This window comes from Thalassophryne amazonica, chromosome 21 (assembly GCF_902500255.1).
Source record: "Thalassophryne amazonica chromosome 21, fThaAma1.1, whole genome shotgun sequence".
Lineage (NCBI taxonomy): Eukaryota > Metazoa > Chordata > Actinopteri > Batrachoidiformes > Batrachoididae > Thalassophryne > Thalassophryne amazonica.
Genome location: NC_047123.1, coordinates 26,769,380 through 26,787,998, shown reverse-complemented (window position 1 = coordinate 26,787,998; position 18,619 = coordinate 26,769,380). Strand labels below are relative to the sequence as shown.

The 18,619-nt window shown below is 39.5% G+C and overlaps 1 protein-coding gene across 1 annotated transcript; it reads left to right on the top strand.

Moving 5' to 3' along the window:
• Positions 1–350: 350 nt before the first annotated feature.
• Positions 351–6,651, top strand: scml4 (Scm polycomb group protein like 4). Its single transcript, XM_034161961.1, has 6 exons — positions 351–516; positions 2,232–2,404; positions 4,133–4,262; positions 4,698–4,901; positions 5,207–5,352; positions 6,519–6,651. Exons 2-6 carry the CDS (start codon positions 2,234–2,236, stop codon positions 6,642–6,644), a joined length of 777 nt encoding a protein of 258 aa, XP_034017852.1. The 5' UTR covers positions 351–516; positions 2,232–2,233; the 3' UTR covers positions 6,645–6,651.
• Positions 6,652–18,619: the final 11,968 nt, after the last annotated feature.

The window sequence follows — 18,619 nt, the reverse complement described above, 5'->3', positions numbered from 1 at the left end:
TGACAAAATGTGGGAAAAGTGAAGTACTGTGAATACTTTCCAAATGCACTGTATGTCATGCAGAATTTTATATTCCGAAGTTTACCCAAAATCACTTTTCCATCCATTTTTGTTCTTGGGGTATTTCAGTACAGATTACAGTTTCTGACCTGAATGTGTGCAGCACAAAGCAGAGCGCTAAGCAAAGCCCATGTCACTCACACTAAAGCCTTTTCTTTTCTTTTTTTTTTTTTAAAGAGAAGAAAACACAGGGCGCCTCACCAAGCTGTAATTACATTACACACTAACACACACAGGCTCTGAGCGTGTCTGCCACGGGATGTTACAGGCATGTTGCCATGGCAACTGAAAGGGGGACACAGAGGAAGGAGATGGGGAAGGGGGGTTGGTGTTTTGAAGGAAACTGATGTGAGACAGCGAGATGCCCGCATCCTGACAGCGTGCAGAAGAACAGCAGAAGCAGACCGAGACTCAACAAACGGACCCTTCAAAGGAACATCCATCACCGTGACGACGGTAGGAAATGCTCTCATCACTTAAAATTCTCATCATAAAGCTTTTAATTCTGCAAAAAATAGGGGATGCTCATTCACACACATACTCCTTTGGGCTCTGAGAATTTTTAAAATAGTTTACACTCTATATATAAAATAACAGGTGCATGAGAATCACTCCAAAATGCACTATCAGGTAAGGGAGTGTTTTGGATGGGTGCAGTGCATGAATGGTGCACACGTGAAACCACTGCCATGAACTGCAGTGTGCACATATGAGATTGTGTAGTTGTGTGAGTTTGTGCGCTATTCTCATTTCCTCAGTGTGTGGCTTTGTCTCTCTGTGCAGTAATGACATTTATTGCAATCTTTGCAGGCGAGGAGGGGGGAAGGGGTGTAATAAAGTACAAAGCTTTTATTTGTGGCTTTGTTCCCGATAGTTTGCCTCCTTGCATGCTTGAATCGATTGATCTCACAGCGGTGTGTACATTTTTAACGTGATACTTTCTGTCAAATTCAGACTATATTAACAGGCAGAGCTGAAATACAGATTTATGCAATGAGGATTAAAAGACAAAAGTATTCCCTTTGGGTTGGGTGAGTAACACAGTTACACTTATTTTGTAAAAATGTTGATTTTTACTAAATTATTCTACATAATTTTGCCACAAAAATACAAAAGATCGCTCAGCTAATGAATGAACACTCCCTGCTCTGAAGCCACTTCAGTGAAGCTGGCCAAGTTACACATTTTACAATTAGTAAGTCCAGTTTGTGTTGGTGCCAAAACTAGAAATGTACCAATTATGTTGCCCAACAAAATAAATAAATACAGGTTTAATCACAAATTTATGGGGTAAAACAAATTTACTTCAGCCATCTTCTTTCCTATAATGAGCCTATATTGATGTTTGATATTTTCAGAAAACGTGCCAAAATAAATGTCACTGACATTCATTTTCTCACGTTATTCACACATTTGCTGTGGATAATCCCAAAATAGTCTAACCACATCATGTTTCCTTACTAGGATTCAACCTATCATTTTTAGCACAGAATTACAAATGTTATTTTTAAAGTGACTTTAAAAATGCTGTAATGGTGTAAGACCAATTTACAAAACAAAAAAATTCAAATTGTTACAGTAAAAACTGGAAACCCTGAGTATTTCATTTCAACCAGGGTTGAAATGGAATACTCAGGGTTTAATTTAAACAAGGATTACATGATCTTATGAGGTCCAACCACTTAGTTTTTACTGGAACAATTTGCAATTTTTATATATATATATATATATATATATATATATATATATGAACTAACAACATTCAGTTTTTGCAGCACAGGTACGACTGTATAAATGGATTGTAATATACAACTAATTTACACTCTCAGGATCATGTAATCCTTGTTTAAATTAAACCCGATTTCATTTCAACTGCAATTTTGTTTTATCTTATTCATTTATTTTTTGCTGAAGGCTGCATTAGAGGGGAGAATGGTCTGTCTGTTTGAAAATCACCAGGAAGGTCTTCCGGCTGGATGCGTTTATGAGTAAATGAGGTGCATGTGATGGTCAGGTGATGATGGAATGGTGGCAGGAGTTCAACTTGTGGGCTCATATGGAAGCTTCAGCAAAGAAAGGCCAGATTACCAAAAAGAACCAAAACTACACTGTGTTCAAAACTGTGACTCTGCATTTATCTGGTTTGAAGAATACCTCGTTTGCTGTTTCAAAGATGCAGACTTCCTCGTTCAGCCACCAGGTTGTAATGGAGCCACAGGGTAAAGCACCACGCAGGAAGAGAGGAAGACCTCCAATCCGCAAACTAGAGTTCCAGAATTGCTGCGCCGAAACTCTGTCACCCCTCAAGATTCCCAAGAAGAGAGGCAGAAAACCTGGTTTTAAGGTAAGCACTCAATCAGGCACCACCCACAGGAGGAACCGCTGGGGTTGGGTGGGCTGTCCCATGGGTGGCAGGGAATGTTGACGGCCTCAATTGACCAGACCCTGGTGGCAGAAGCTAGATCTGGGGGTGTAGAACCTCACCTCGCTTTGGGGGAAGGAGCCGGAGCTTGTGCAGGCGGTGGAGCGCTACCAGTTAGATCTGGTGGGCATTACCTCCACGCACAGCCTTGGCTATGGAACCACTCTCCTTGATGGGTTGGACCTTATTCTTCTCTGGAGCTGCCCAGGGTGTGAGGTGCTAGGTAGTGGGGATACTCACAAGTCCCCGGCTGAGTGCCGTTGCATTGGAGTTTACCCCAGTAGATGAGAGGGTCGCATCCCTGTGCCTTCGGGTTGTTGGGGGGAGACTGACTGTTTGGGCGTATGCACCAAATAGCAATTCGGATTATTCAACCTTCTTGGAGTTCCTGGCTAGAGTCCTGCATGGGGCTCCACTGGGGGAATCCATTGTTCTGCTGTGGGCCTTCAACATGCACATGGGCAATGACGGCTACACCCGGAGAGGCGTGATTTGGAGGAATGGCCTCCCTGATCTAAACCTGTGTGGCTGTTTGTTATTAGACTTCTGTGCTAGCCATAGACTGTCCATAAAGAACACCATGTTTGAACATCAGGATGCTCATAAGTGTACATGGTACCAGAGCACTCTAGGCCAAAGGTCAATGATCGATTTTGTGATCATATCATCTGATCTGTGGCCCCTTGTTCTGGACACTGGGGTGAAGAGAGGGGCAGAGCTGTCAACTGATCGCCATCTGTTGGTGAGTTGGATCAGAGGATGGGAGAGGACTTTGGACAGACCTGGTAAGCCCAAATGGATAGTGCGGGTGAATTGGGAACATGTGGAGGAGCCCACTGTCCAACAGATCTTCAACTCAGACCTTCGGCAGAGCTTTTCTGGCATCCCTGTGGAGGTTAGGGGCATTGAACCACAATGGGCAATGTTCAAAGCTTCCATTGTTGAAGCTGCAGCAGGGAGCTGTGGACTGAAGGTCTTGGGTACCCCAAGGGGCAGCAGTCAATCTTCATTCCTACAGTCATGAGGGTTGGGTCATGACCAAAAGAACTAGGTTGCGGGTACAAGTGGCTGAAATGGGTTTCCTCAGTAGGGTGGCTGGTGTCTCCCTTAGAGATAGGGTGAGAAGCTGAGTCATTTGTGAGGAGCTTGGAGTAGAACCACTGCTCATTTGCATCAAGAGGAGCCAGTTGAGGTGGTTTGGGCATCTGGTAAGGATGTCTCTTGGGCGCCTCCCTAGGGAGGTGTTCCAGGCACTTCTTGATTGGATGAAACCCTGGGAAGACCCAGGTCTAGGTGGAGAGACTATATCACCACACTGGCCTGGGAACACCTCGGGATCTGCCAGTCAGAGGTTGTAAATGTGGTCCGGGAAACGGAAGTTGCCCCCCCCCCACCCCACTGGAGCTATTGCCCCAGCAACCCAATCTCAGATAAGCGCTTGAAGATGAGTGATGTTTGTGGGCCCCCTACTGGAGCTTTTGCCCCAGTGACCCGATCCTGGATAAGTGCTTGAAGATGAGTGAGTGAGAGATGAGTGAAAATATTAAAAATCTTCAAAATATTACAGTTTTTAGGCAATGTTAATCTGATTAGTATTTCTCTATTTTCATATTCTTTGTTTTAACATTGTACGCATGTGCATAAATATAGTTGAAGCCCAGGACGATGATGTCACTGGTGGGCAATTCTCCTTCCAGCAGCACACTAGAACCGGAGATGGGTTCAGTTCCACAGGACGCTGCCATCGTCCCCCACTCGGTCACACCACAGGACCTCACAGGTAATACACATACTGTAGTACTGCTTAAGCTTTGCACATCAAAAATACATCTGTCCAGTACACTTCAGATAATGTTGGATACAGACACATTAAAAACAATTTATGCCACAGATTTGACCTCGGGACCTCATTTACTGACTCAAGTGGATTTACCTCTTGTATGTATTTCCAGCAGAGTCTATTAAAATGCTTTTTAAGAGTCCAAGCCCCGTTGTTAGGGGTTTGTCCTTAATCAAGCATTTTGGAGCTATTTAGTGTCTGGACCGGTTGTCTGTCTGGGTAGTTGACGTTCAGGACCCAAGGTGGGTTCCATAGTGTCATACATGCCGTGAAGAACAGCATCAATGCATCCTCCGAGATTTGACTTGACTATGTCTTAACGTGTTGAGTGATAACCTATGAGGTCTCTTCTTCTTCTTCTTACTCCTCCAACAGCAGGAACATTGATGTCCGATGACTTCTTATGTGGTGCAGTTGACTCCAAGCGCTATGACATTGACCCAAGTGTCTCTGCCTTCACCGTCATGTCATCAACAAAAAACTCTTATGGGTACCGCAGTGGAAACAGTTGTACTACTTCAATGAGCATGTGCAGACAAGCATCGAGCCCAGGAAGCTTCCAGGAAGTAAACAGGAAGGGTGAGGTTGATTTTAGAAGTGTGGTGTCAAACCACGCCTGCTATCACAGCAAACAAACACTGTGAGTGATATGTCCTCATCATATAAGTGAAGACGTTGGGTAAATTGACAAATTTCAAATGAGATCCTCTCTAGACCACATGTAAATTGCATGCATAGAGTAGAAAATAGTCATTCCTCAACTGAATGCAACCTTAACTTTGATTAGTTGATGCTGAATTCTGGTCTTACCAGTGGACATGAAGAGATTGTTACTCTGCAATATTTGCACAATAAATTTTCATTTCTTCTCTCATGTGACATAGTGTACAGCCAAGTACCAGAAGCTGCAGAAAGCAAACGCCCCACCGATAAGGATCCTTTGACCTGGGGTGTGGAAGATGTGGTATGGTTCATTAAAGATGCTGACCCTCAAGCCCTGGGACCTCATGCTGATACCTTCAGGAAGCATGTGAGTTTAGGCTATTTCATTTAATTGTTAGCTGGAGGGGTTGCACCATTGTTGGGGCCATGGTACTTTGCATAAAGTGAGTTGACTGTTCCATCTTGTTTTGAGTGAGTTACTGCCCAAAGCAATGGAGTGCAAGTATCTTGATGTCTTGTTCAGGAGAGTGATAAACATTGTCTGACATCAGCAATGGTATTGGAGCTTCAGACTGTCAAGGTTTTAGCGTTTAGACACATGCCGCAGTGCATTATGAGTCAATTAGTTTCCTGACATGAGTGGTTGGTTGGTCAGCATAACACACAACTTACTGAAACATGTAGTGGGTTTTACAAATAAATCTGTATTTGTAAATCTGTCATTTTTATCATTTGTTAAAAAAGTAAATTTTAAAACTGAAAATTCTGTTTGTCAAGTGGATCTTTGATTTCAGACTTCACAAATGTTTTTAACTGTTAAGTTATATTCACTATGCCCGCAAAAATATGTTAGCGGTCTAAAAATGATCGGACCTAAAATTATCGGAAAATAATTGATCCGCTGATGTTTTTCAAAAGTTATCTGAAAAGCTAATCCGCTAATGAAAACATTAGGTTCAATAATTAGCGATTAGTGGATTAGCAGAACTGTGCCCACCACTGGACCTTACTCGTGTGAAACGCCTTGAGACAGCTTTGTTGTAATTTGGTGCTGTATAAATAAATTGAACTGAATTCAATTGAAGTCCTCACATCAAGAAGGAGCTCAAAGCAAAGCCACAGACCCTTCAAACTGAAAGGAACCACCTGAGATGTTGCTGGCTCCTGCTTAGGATGCCTCCTTGGAGATCTTCCTCTGAAGGTTTTCCAGCTGAGAGAAGATGGATATGTAGTGGAATATGTATAGATGGAATGTCCTGAAAGAGGTTTCCCCATTCATGTTTTATGTGATTTACAATCACTTGACTGTTGTTACCCAGACATCTTCCCTCCCAGAATTTTGTGCATTCAGGTAGACACACAGAAGTTGCATATTCATGAAGGCAAAAACATTAAAAGGACAGTTGAGTGAATCAGGTCTCAAATGTATTTTTTAATCTATGTTTCAGCTTTAAAGTATCACTAGATATTTTAAAACAGTGTGTATATACGTAAGACAGATGTTATTGTTCACAGGTCTGTGCTGTGTTTCAGGAGATAGACGGAGACGCTCTGCTGTTACTCAAAAGCGAGACAATGATGAAGTATCTGGGACTGAAGCTGGGACCTGCACTCAAGCTCTGCTACCACATCGACAGACTGAAACAGAATGGGATGTGATTGACTTAAAAAAAAAGTCTGTGTTTCACATGGCCGAAATTATCAGCACGCGCCAAATTCAGCACATCAAAACCTCAAGATCTACTGAGACAAGAACTCAATCCACGGTGCATCATTTAGTAAAACCAGGGTTCGTTTTGACAGTCTCATTAATATTGTCATATTTAACATTTAGCACTTTCAAATAAAACTGAATACAAAATGTAATGCAAACAAAATAATTGTTGGAAGTAAAATAATTGCATAAAAATACAATTACCATAATCTCTTATTTCAAATGAGAAAATTAACTGCAGAACAAAATGTGATCATTAGCATCATACGTTTATAGCAGTTAATTAATGCTAATAATATGCCATAGTCATGTTTACATTAGGGCTGCCACAAATGACTGATAGTCGACTAGTCAACAATTATTTTTGCGATTAGTCGACTAGTCGGATCATACATAATTTCCTAAATTAAGGCCTGCAGCATTTTTGTTGCAACAGCGGGATGAAAACATGAACATTTCCAAATCAGTGACTATTTCTTAGACTTTATTTACATCAATCATTCAGAAATACAAACAGTATGGTACTTTATAGTAAATCTGTGTCAGGTAGGCAGTTCTCAAAAATAAATGTCCATGCTAAATGTCCAAGACAAGTGAGGGAAGCCACCAAGACACAACTCTGGAAGAACTTTCGACTTCTGTGAGTGGAGAAACCGGGAATAGTGCAACATTTTTATTTTTTATCTTCATTTTACATATAATCCCAACTTTTTCTGATTTATGGTTGTTTCTGTTGCATTTCTGAAATTACAGAACTGCCATAAAGAAAAGTGTGAACATTTTATTGTGTTTTAAAACTTTGTGGAGCAAATGCAAACACCAAACTCTTATAAAGAAGGAAAAAATACACAAACATGTGCAGGTAAACTTTGATATAAACTGAACAGAACAATGCAGGCTGATTTGACTCCCCATAATTTTTGTATGAATAAATCCGAATAAAATAAGAGGTAACTCACATTGAAATTAATAAAACATATCGCTGCAGCTTATAATAACTTTGAAAAATAACAAAAATCACCAGCTTGTATTTTTATTCTGACTCCAGGGGCCTGTACTACGAAGTGGGGTTACTGGCTTATCAGGGTAACTTCGGGAGTAAGCTGATGACGTGTGGAGTAACTTCCCGGTTAACCCGTACTACGAAAGGTGGATAGGTTTTGATCGAGGTATGCTGCCATGGCAAGTTACGCTGCGTGCCAAACCTGCTCCGAGCAGGTTATGTTCTAGGTTAGCCTGAGGTTTTCGCTTAACCACTCCCTTTATAAGTACCGCCCATCCACCTTCAATCACTCCGAAGACAATGCCGGCCTACCTGGATGATCCGTTTGATATTGGGGCACAAATTGTGAGGGGCTCTCTTCGCAGGGCGAGGGTTTTTAAAGACCGCCAGAATCCGCTGACATACCCGGACGATATTCTCCATGAAAGATATAGATTCTCAGCCGAGGGAATTCGTTATCTTTGTCAGCTGATCGGGCCAGACGTCTGTAACATCACCCATCGTAGCAATGCCCTGACGATCGAGCAGATAATGTGCCTTGCGCTTAGATATTTTGCCAGTGGACAATTTATGTATTCCATCGGTGATGCTGAACATCTGAACAAGAATACGGTATGTCGTATGATTCGCAAGGTAGTACTTGCTCTATCTAAACTGTTGGATGTATTTGTCGTTTTCCCTGGCCATTTATCCGCAATGCAAATCAAAGAAGGGTTTTATGCAATCGCGGGTAATTACTAATATCAAAATAGGTCTAATGCATGTCCATTAATTAGGCGAAGTGGGGCTTATCAATAACAATTTCTCCTAGGTTTCCCAAGAGTAATAGGAGCCATTGATTGCACGCAAATCCCAATCAGTGCACCCCTGGGAGAGCACAAGGGCGATTATGTCAATGGCAAATCTTTTCACAGTATCAATGTGCAGGTATAGCCGTTCTATTCGGCCTATTTCATATACCCATTATCATGTAGTCCACTCTAAGCTCACCTTCTTTTCACTTATTTCAGCCACATAAGGGTTGCTTTGGTTTGGGTGATTTTTCTAAATATTCTAATATACAATTACTATAATTACATATTTCATATTCTTTTTCTCCCCACATGGGGCTGTCCTGTTGGATAACCTTCATGCCAAAGTGATATATATGTAACTATGTTAACAGAATGACCATTAATGGCTTTAAATCCTTAGATAGGTAGCCTATTTAGGAAACATTAAATTAACCTAACATCTATTAGTTGGCCTATGCCCACTTCTGAATCGTGTTGCATCTGGGCGTGATTAATGAAAGAAGGTCATTATTTTACACATATCAGACATTCCATAGGTTAATCATCTGTAACAGATTTGGAGAACAATTGAATTGTACTTACGCATTTACCCGATCAGCAATACGTTGCCAACAAGCCTGTCTTGCTTTATTGGCAGACGATGTGTTTGATTTCCCCCTTAACGTTAATTTAAATTCCTCGTAGCTCTGCATAATAATCGTGTATTCTTCTTCGGTAAAGCAGGGTGACCGCGCCATCAATGAAAAATGGTGACGTGCGCTGCAACCTGCCCCTTTTATGTGAACGCGCACAAACTCCAATTAGGTTAACAAAGGTTCAACAAATCAACATCTTAATCAGCGTCGTAGTACCGATTAACACCACTTGAGAACACCAGGTTTTGTCAACCCTGGTTTAAGAAGTTAACCCTGGGTTACATATGAGTAAGTTAACCCCGCTTCGTAGTACAGGCCCCAGTTCATTTTAGTGTGATGAAGTAATTTTTTTTTTCTCCTCATCAGTCACGTTTTGTGCTTGAACAGTACATTAAGCTTAAGATTGAACAAATAAATACCTTTGGAAAATAACAGTTGTTAAAGTTCAGAGTTCTCACCTGCTTTTTGTGATCTTACACACCTCTCTGCAGCTTCTCTCCCCCCTGCCATCCCCTCATTACCCCATCCCCGTAGAGACGGTGCCTGCTCCCAGACTACCAATAACCAGCAAAAATCTATTTAAGCATAAAAATTCAAAAAGAAAAAATAATATAGCACCTTCAACTGCACCACAGACTAAAACAGTTAAATGTGGTCTATTAAACATTAGGTCTCTCTCTTCTAAGTCCCTGTTGGTAAATGATATAATAATTGATCAACATATTGATTTATTCTGCCTTACAGAAACCTGGTTACAGCAGGATGAATATGTTAGTTTAAATGAGTCAACACCCCCGAGTCACACTAACTGTCAGAATGCTCGTAGCACGGGCCGGGGCGGAGGATTAGCAGCAATCTTCCATTCCAGCTTATTAATTAATCAAAAACCCAGACAGAGCTTTAATTCATTTGAAAGCTTGACTCTTAGTCTTGTCCATCCAAATTGGAAGTCCCAAAAACCAGTTTTATTTGTTATTATCTATCGTCCACCTGGTCGTTACTGTGAGTTTCTCTGTGAATTTTCAGACCTTTTGTCTGACTTGGTGCTTAGCTCAGATAAGATAATTATAGTGGGCGATTTTAACATCCACACAGATGCTGAGAATGACAGCCTCAACACTGCATTTAATCTATTATTAGACTCTATTGGCTTTGCTCAAAAGTAAATGAGTCCACCCACCACTTTAATCATATCTTAGATCTTGTTCTGACTTATGGTATGGAAATAGAAGACTTAACAGTATTCCCTGAAAACTCCCTTCTGTCTGATCATTTCTTAATAACATTTACATTTACTCTGATGGACTACCCAGCAGTGGGGAATAAGTTTCATTACACTAGAAATCTTTCAGAAAGCGCTGTAACTAGGTTTAAGGATATGATTCCTTCTTTATGTTCTCTAATGCCATATACCAACACAATGCAGAGTAGCTACCTAAACTCTGTAAGTGAGATAGAGTATCTCGTCAATAGTTTTACATCCTCATTGAAGACAACTTTGGATGCTGTAGCTCCTCTAAAAAAGACAGCTTTAAATCAGAAGTGCCTGACTCTGTGGTATAACTCACAAACTCGTAGCTTAAAGCAGATAACCCGTAAGTTGGAGAGGAAATGGCGTCTCACTAATTTAGAAGATCTTCATTTAGCCTGGAAAAACAGTCTGTTGCTCTATAAAAAAGCCCTCCGTAAAGCTAGGACATCTTTCTACTCATCACTAATTGAAGAAAATAAGAACAACCCCAGGTTTCTTTTCAGCACTGTAGCCAGGCTGACAAAGAGTCAGAGCTCTATTGGGCCGAGTATTCCTTTAACTTTAACTTGTAATGACTTCATGACTTTCTTTGCTAATAAAATTTTAACTATTAGAGAAAAAATTACTCATAACCATCCCAAAGACGTATCGTTATCTTTGGCTGCTTTTAGTGATGCCGGTATTTGGTTAGACTCTTTCTCTCCGATTGTTCTGTCTGAGTTATCTTCATTAGTTACTTCATCCAAACCATCAACATGTTTATTAGACCCCATTCCTACCAGGCTGCTCAAGGAAGCCCTACCATTATTTAATGCTTCAATCTTAAATATGATCAATCTATCTTTGTTAGTTGGCTATGTACCACAGGCTTTTAAGGTGGCAGTAATTAAACCATTACTTAAAAAGCCATCACTTGACCCAGCTATCTTAGCTAATTATAGGCCAATCTCCAACCTTCCTTTTCTCTCAACAATTCTTGAAAGGGTAGTTGTAAAACAGCTAACTGATCATCTGCAGAGGAATGGTCTATTTGAAGAGTTTCAGTCAGGTTTTAGAATTCATCATAGTACAGAAACAGCATTAGTGAAGGTTACAAATGACCTTCTTATGGCCTCGGACAGTGGACTCATCTCTGTGCTTGTTCTGTTAGACCTCAGTGCTGCTTTTGATACTGTTGACCATAAAATTTTATTACAGAGATTAGAGCATGCCATAGGTATTAAAGGCACTGCGCTGCGGTGGTTTGAATCATATTTGTCTAATAGATTACAATTTGTTCATGTAAATGGGGAATCTTCTTCACAGACTAAAGTTAATTATGGAGTTCCACAAGGTTCTGTGCTAGGACCAATTTTATTCACTTTATACATGCTTCCCTTAGGCAGTATTATTAGATGGTATTGCTTAAATTTTCATTGTTACGCAGATGATACCCAGCTTTATCTATCCATGAAGCCAGAGGACACACACCAATTAGCTAAACTGCAGGATTGTCTTACAGACATAAAGACATGGATGACCTCTAATTTCCTGCTTTTAAACTCAGATAAAACTGAAGTTATTGTACTTGGCCCCACAAATCTTAGAAACATGGTGTCTAACCAGATCCTTACTCTGGATGGCATTACCCTGACCTCTAGTAATACTGTGAGAAATCTTGGAGTCATTTTTGATCAGGATATGTCATTCAAAGTGCATATTAAACAAATATGTAGGACTGCTTTTTTGCATTTACGCAATATCTCTAAAATCAGAAAGGTCTTGTCTCAGAGTGATGCTGAAAAACTAATTCATGCATTTATTTCCTCTAGGCTGGACTATTGTAATTCATTATTATCAGGTTGTCCTAAAAGTTCCCTAAAAAGCCTTCAGTTAATTCAAAATGCTGCAGCTAGAGTACTGACGGGGACTAGAAGGAGAGAGCATATCTCACCCATATTGGCCTCTCTTCATTGGCTTCCTGTTAATTCTAGAATAGAATTTAAAATTCTTCTTCTTACTTATAAGGTTTTGAATAATCAAGTCCCATCTTATCTTAGGGACCTCGTAGTACCATATCACCCCAATAGAGCGCTTCGCTCTCAGACTGCAGGCTTACTTGTAGTTCCTAGGGTTTGTAAGAGTAGAATGGGAGGCAGAGCCTTCAGCTTTCAGGCTCCTCTCCTGTGGAACCAGCTCCCAATTCAGATCAGGGAGACAGACACCCTCTCTACTTTTAAGATTAGGCTTAAAACTTTCCTTTTTGCTAAAGCTTATAGTTAGGGCTGGATCAGGTGACCCTGAACCATCCCTTAGTTATGCTGCTATAGATGTAGACTGCCTGGGGGTTCCCATGATGCACTGTTTCTTTCTCTTTTTGCTCTGTATGCACCACTCTGCATTTAATCATTAGTGATCGATCTCTGCTCCCCTCCACAGCATGTCTTTTTCCTGGTTCTCTCCCTCAGCCCCAACCAGTCCCAGCAGAAGACTGCCCCTCCCTGAGCCTGGTTCTGCTGGAGGTTTCTTCCTGTTAAAAGGGAGTTTTTCCTTCCCACTGTAGCCAAGTGCTTGCTCACAGGGGGTCGTTTTGACCGTTGGGGTTTTACATAATTATTGTATGGCCTTGCCTTACAATATAAAGCGCCTTGGGGCAACTGTTTGTTGTGATTTGGCGCTATATAAAAAAATTGATTGATTGATTGATCTGTGCCTCTGAACATCACTGCAGCTGCTCCACAGCAGGGTTTTATTTTTAACCCGTGAATGCGTAATTTTTGCTCAGTTCATTTATATATTTTCATTTTTAAGGATATCTGACCGTTTATTTCATCTCATGAGCTCATAAATTCAGTATACGACACGCACATGGTGTGAACAGGTTGGTGCCATCAGAAAAACACCGGTAGAGAAAGAGCAGAGAAAAGTAAAGGCAGTTCCACGTTTTTTTTTTTTTGTTTTTTTTACATGTTCACTCGGGCTAAAATCCTCTCTCTCTGCTCCGCGCTCACTGTCTCACGTGCACTGATGGTTCTCAACAGAATGCAACGTCTTGTGCCTCCGTTCGCCGTCTGCAGCGAGTTCACTCCGCGCATGCACACGCGCACGCGCGCGCGCACACACACACCCCAACAGCTCCTCCTCTAAACTACGCATTTTAAACGGCTTCGAACAAGACGGCCACTGGCCGTCTTATCCAAGTTTGAACGTTCAAATGACGGCAGGACAGCTTGCTGCCTAAATCTATGAATTGCGAGAAAAACAAATAAATACAATAAACGACTCATCGACTACTAAATTAGTTGACGGTTTCATTAGTCGACGTTGTCCTGACTAGTCGACTAGTTGTGGCAGCCCTAGTTTACATACCCCTTGGGTAAAAACCTTCAAGCTCAGTTTTCTCTGACTGCACATATTCTATTTGATCAAACATTTGAGTATTTTATCAGTGAGAATGGCTACTTCATTTCCACATAGTTATTTAAAAATAAAAGAATAAAGAATTATATCAGATTTTCTGAGCAGTTTCCATACCCAAAGATGAATGCCCTCTTAAACAGTGTGAAGGATTCCAAAAGATTCTAGAAATTTATTAAATTACTTGTAAATTGCTTCTGAATGACAAAATGGAATGATTACCAGTTAACCGGGGAACATTTTGCTGGATTTAAAGGTGTAAAGTGCATCACTGACGTAAAGAGTTGGAAAAAATACATAGAATTAATGGCTTTGGTAGCACAATTATGCATATCAATCAATCAGTTTTATTTATATAGCGCCAAATCACAACAAACAGTTGCCCCAAGGCGCTTTATATTGTAAGGCAAGGCCATACAATAATTATGTAAAAACCCCAACGGTCAAAACGACCCCCTGTGAGCAAGCACTTGGCGACAGTGGGAAGGAAAAAAAAAAAAATCTACTCAAGGTAAGGAGCTGACGAATGGTGATCACCTATAAATATTTGTCTGGACTCCATCAGTTCCTTTGTTGTAATCTTGAAGTTCTGTTAGACCTGTATCACAATTTTTTGTTAATTCTTAGGTGTTAATTTTCTGTTTCTTTCCTCAAAAATATAAAATAGGGCTTCATATACCTTTATATAATATCTTGTACATTTACTCATGGTGCTACACTGAAAAAAGAACCAACTTAAAAAGTTGTTTCAACTGGTAACACCTGAATTAATTAAGTTATCTGAACTTAAATTAGTAATTTTGACTAACTTACAAACAACTTAATTCATTCAGGTGTTACCAATTGAAACAATTCATTTAAGTTAGTTCAACTATTCTCTTTTTTCAGTGATTGAAGCTTTTCACAGTGTCCGCTAAGGAGGAACCAGACTTGTGGAGATCTAACATTGTGCTCTAGAAGCCTTGGCATAAATCTTTTGAGTTTTTCTCACCGTTTTTAAATATAAAACACTGCAAAATCAGAAATTGTGAATAAAAACTTATTTTTTATTTAACTTATTATAAAAATAAAGCAGGCATAACTGACTGAATACATTACCACCAGCTTTACTGCAATTTTTCCCAGAGCAATTTTTGTTACTGCAGAAAACTGCTTCATTTTGCAGTACAGTAGCATTATTATTATTATTATTAATAGTAGTAATAATAATGATTGTGCTTATTTTTGTGGGGTTTTTTGTGTTGTTATGCAGTGTTGAGTTGACAAATGAACAGGGTAACTTATTATATTTTACAGCACTTTTCAAACAATACTCCTCTTGATATTAACACTGTATTTCTCCAAAACAACATTAAAACCAGATTAACGAGCCACTTTCAGGCCTTCTCTGGGTTTGTTTGAGCTGCTTTATGATGCACTATGGTGTGCGGCCAAGCAGCCTCGTATAACATGAAATATGGGTTCTCGTGGCACTTGCAGCTCCAACACGATCACACTGCTTTAGTATCTCTGTGCAACCTCCAGATCAGCTTTATGAGCCATTCCAAGTTGTGACTTTCTGAGTTTTGTTCTGCCAAATAATTAAGAGGCACTTCAGCATCCAGCTGTCAAAGTGACACTCTGAAAATGGCTAAATAAAGTTTTTGTTGTTGTTAAATTACAGTTTAACATACTACAATGTAATATCTTAAATAGAAAATTTAAATTTTCATGTTAATTGCAAAAAAAACGTTCTTTTCAACAGCTTGTCAATTTTTTTTGGTACAAGACAGCACACTTTTTTCAAACAAAATAAACCTATTTAACTGTGACTACACTGGAATTTGTGTCTTTTGTAAATAAAACCAAGTGTGTGAAGAAGCTCATTTTGTTTTGTCACCACAACATGAACATTTCTTTAGGACAGAAAATTTTGAATGAAAGTAATTACCATATTTTCCAGAGTATAAGTTGCATTTTTTTTCCCTAGTGTTGGAGGCCCTGCAACTTGTACTCCAGTATGATTTTTATAAAAAAAAAAAAAAAACACACACATTTGTTAATAATAGTAATGATAATGACTATATAAGACTTTCCCAGGAACCAAAGCACTAAAAATAAATACACACATGCGCATATATATATATATATATATATATATATATATATATATATATATATATATATATATATATATATATATATATATATATATATATATACACACACACACACACACACACACACACACACACACACACACACACATACAGACTCTTATTTTGAATACTTTAAAAAAAAAGTTTTTCTTCCTGCATGAGTCATGATTCTCTTGCCTTAACTGGAAAGCAGTGTTGCCAGATTGGGTTACTTTCCTCATCTTTGGCAAGTTGACCACAGCCACAGCTAGAAATTGTTTTACGTAGGGTGGAGAATGTCCTAAATAACATAGGACAACAGTGAAATGTATCAATCACTTTGTATTAAAAAACTAACATTAAATACAAGATATTCCTGATTTTACTAGTATTTTGATCAGGAACAATGGATTACCTGTTTTTGTTGACATATTTAAAACTTTCTGCTACTGCAATTGTTGGTGCAACACGACACAAAACAGCAGTTTTGGGGAAAGATTAAACAACTGAAATACCACAAATATGCCTTTGAAGATGCACTGAGTAAATTTCTTTACCCTTGTGCTGGTTGCTATGGAGCACAGCACATCATCTTCCATGGCATTGTGTCTTGCAGTTGTCACCCTTTGTGCACCTGGTGACTTTCCAACAACCAACAAGAAGAAAAGACATGGATGGGTGTGTTCTGTGCAGTTTGTAAATTAGAAAAATACTGCCAAACTAAACCATAGCTACTAATATAGCTACTTCCTGGAAATGTGTAAAGCCAATGCAAATCAGAAACTTTGTTCAAATTTCAAAACGTATCTATTCCACATAAATTAAACCTGAACCCTCATTGTAACCTTAACCATAAACCATTTAAGATAAAATACTTTGCAAGGTTGCTGGAAACAAACAATAACAGCAGCGTCACCATGGCTGTTATAGGGGGATCTCAGGTTTTCAGAGGCTCAATCTGGCAACCCCGGCAGCAGCTGAGCAGAGGTGAAGATGGCAGAGATTTCAGAGAGAACTCTGCAGGCAGCTGTGGTTCTTTCCTTCGCTGCAGGGTTCTTGGCGGGCTGGCAGGCCAACAGAATGAGACGAAAGTTTCTCGACTGGAGAAAGAAGCGTCTGCAAGAAAAACTGTCAGCGACCCAGAAGAAACTGGACTTGGCTTGAACGGTAGTGTCAAGGTTTGCTCATGGTTACGTCACAAGACAGAAAGAAGTTAGAATTTAAGTCAACAAGTAACATAAGTGGGGGTTTCTGTTTTCTATATATCTGTTTTGTGAAAGGGTAAAACGTGTGTAAAACCGTTTTTATTTGAATATTTTCACAGGTTAAAATACTTCCTTAAACTACGGTGGCTGAGAGAGGCCACACCGCTTCCATATTAAAGCTATATGGCCTTTGGGGTTTTTAAGATTAAAAAAAAAATAATAATAATAATTACTTCTTCAGCACTGCTATAATTTTATTCCATAGCATTTAAATAAGAGAGTCATAATTTTATATCAACATTATCATCAAAATACCTGCTGTCTGGAAACAATTTAGAATTTCAACCCGATAGGTAGAAAGTCAAGCGACCAGACACCATGACCTACATTTGGCAGCGGCGTCATAGATCATATGGGGGCTTCCCCTGATCTGCTCGAAGATGCTGGGAACGAAACAATTACAGCCAATTGGAGTAAAGAAAAGCAGTGTGATGTTAGCTAACACAATATGTCTCAGTGGTTTTTGGTGATCTACAATGTTCAAAAATATGCCTTTACTGCACAACAGAGATATAACCCAACATAGGCCAAACCCTGCAGTCACTAAGTAAGTCCCTTTGGCTGCTCTCTTGTTTGCACTCGGGGTCGCCACAGCAAAACATGCATGCATGTTTAATTGGCACAGGTTTTATGCCGGATGCCCTTCCTGATGCAACTCCACATTACATGGAGAAATGTGGCAGGGGTGGGATTTGAACCTGGAACCTTCTGCACTGAAACCAAGCGCATTAACCACTTGGCCACCACCCCTGCAGTAACAATAGCTGCAAATACAACAAGCAGTTTGTGTTTGCAACTTGATGGGCATTCCCAGCTTGTGGTTATTTGGTGTTAATGTACACCATCTTTAATGATATATTATGAAGGTCAGGAAAAGGTGGCCCAAAGTTTGCTTGATTTGTTTCAGTCCAGTGCTTTTCACAAAAGTAATGTTCCTGTATCGCTAATTAGCATGCTAACCTCACTGCAAAATGTCTTGTAAATCACTTCAGAGGTGTTCCCTGGTTACAAAAACAGCATTTATTTAGTTTAGATTTAAAAGTTTTATTTCATACTAACTTTTAAAAAAATGAGAAAAAATGTGAGATTTGTTACATATGTCATGTGTTGGATTTATACAGAAAATCTGTTTTGGAGCATTTTATTTTAATTAATTACTGTAAATACATATTTTTCTCAGTAATTAACAGATTGCAATCCTATTTATCTTGCTATTTAATGATATAACTCTTGTTATATCTAAGTAATTATTCCCCAACATGGCCTACTGCTCAAACAGCTATGTATTTATGTTGATAATGTGTGATAGCACAGACGCGTGACAAATACTCACAACAACAATGTAATGTGACAAAGACTTTTACTGACTTGTGTTTATCGCACTGCAAATGAAACGATAAAACACGAACATATAAGTTGCCTAAGAGCAAAATAGTCAAAGTAAATAAATAAACACAC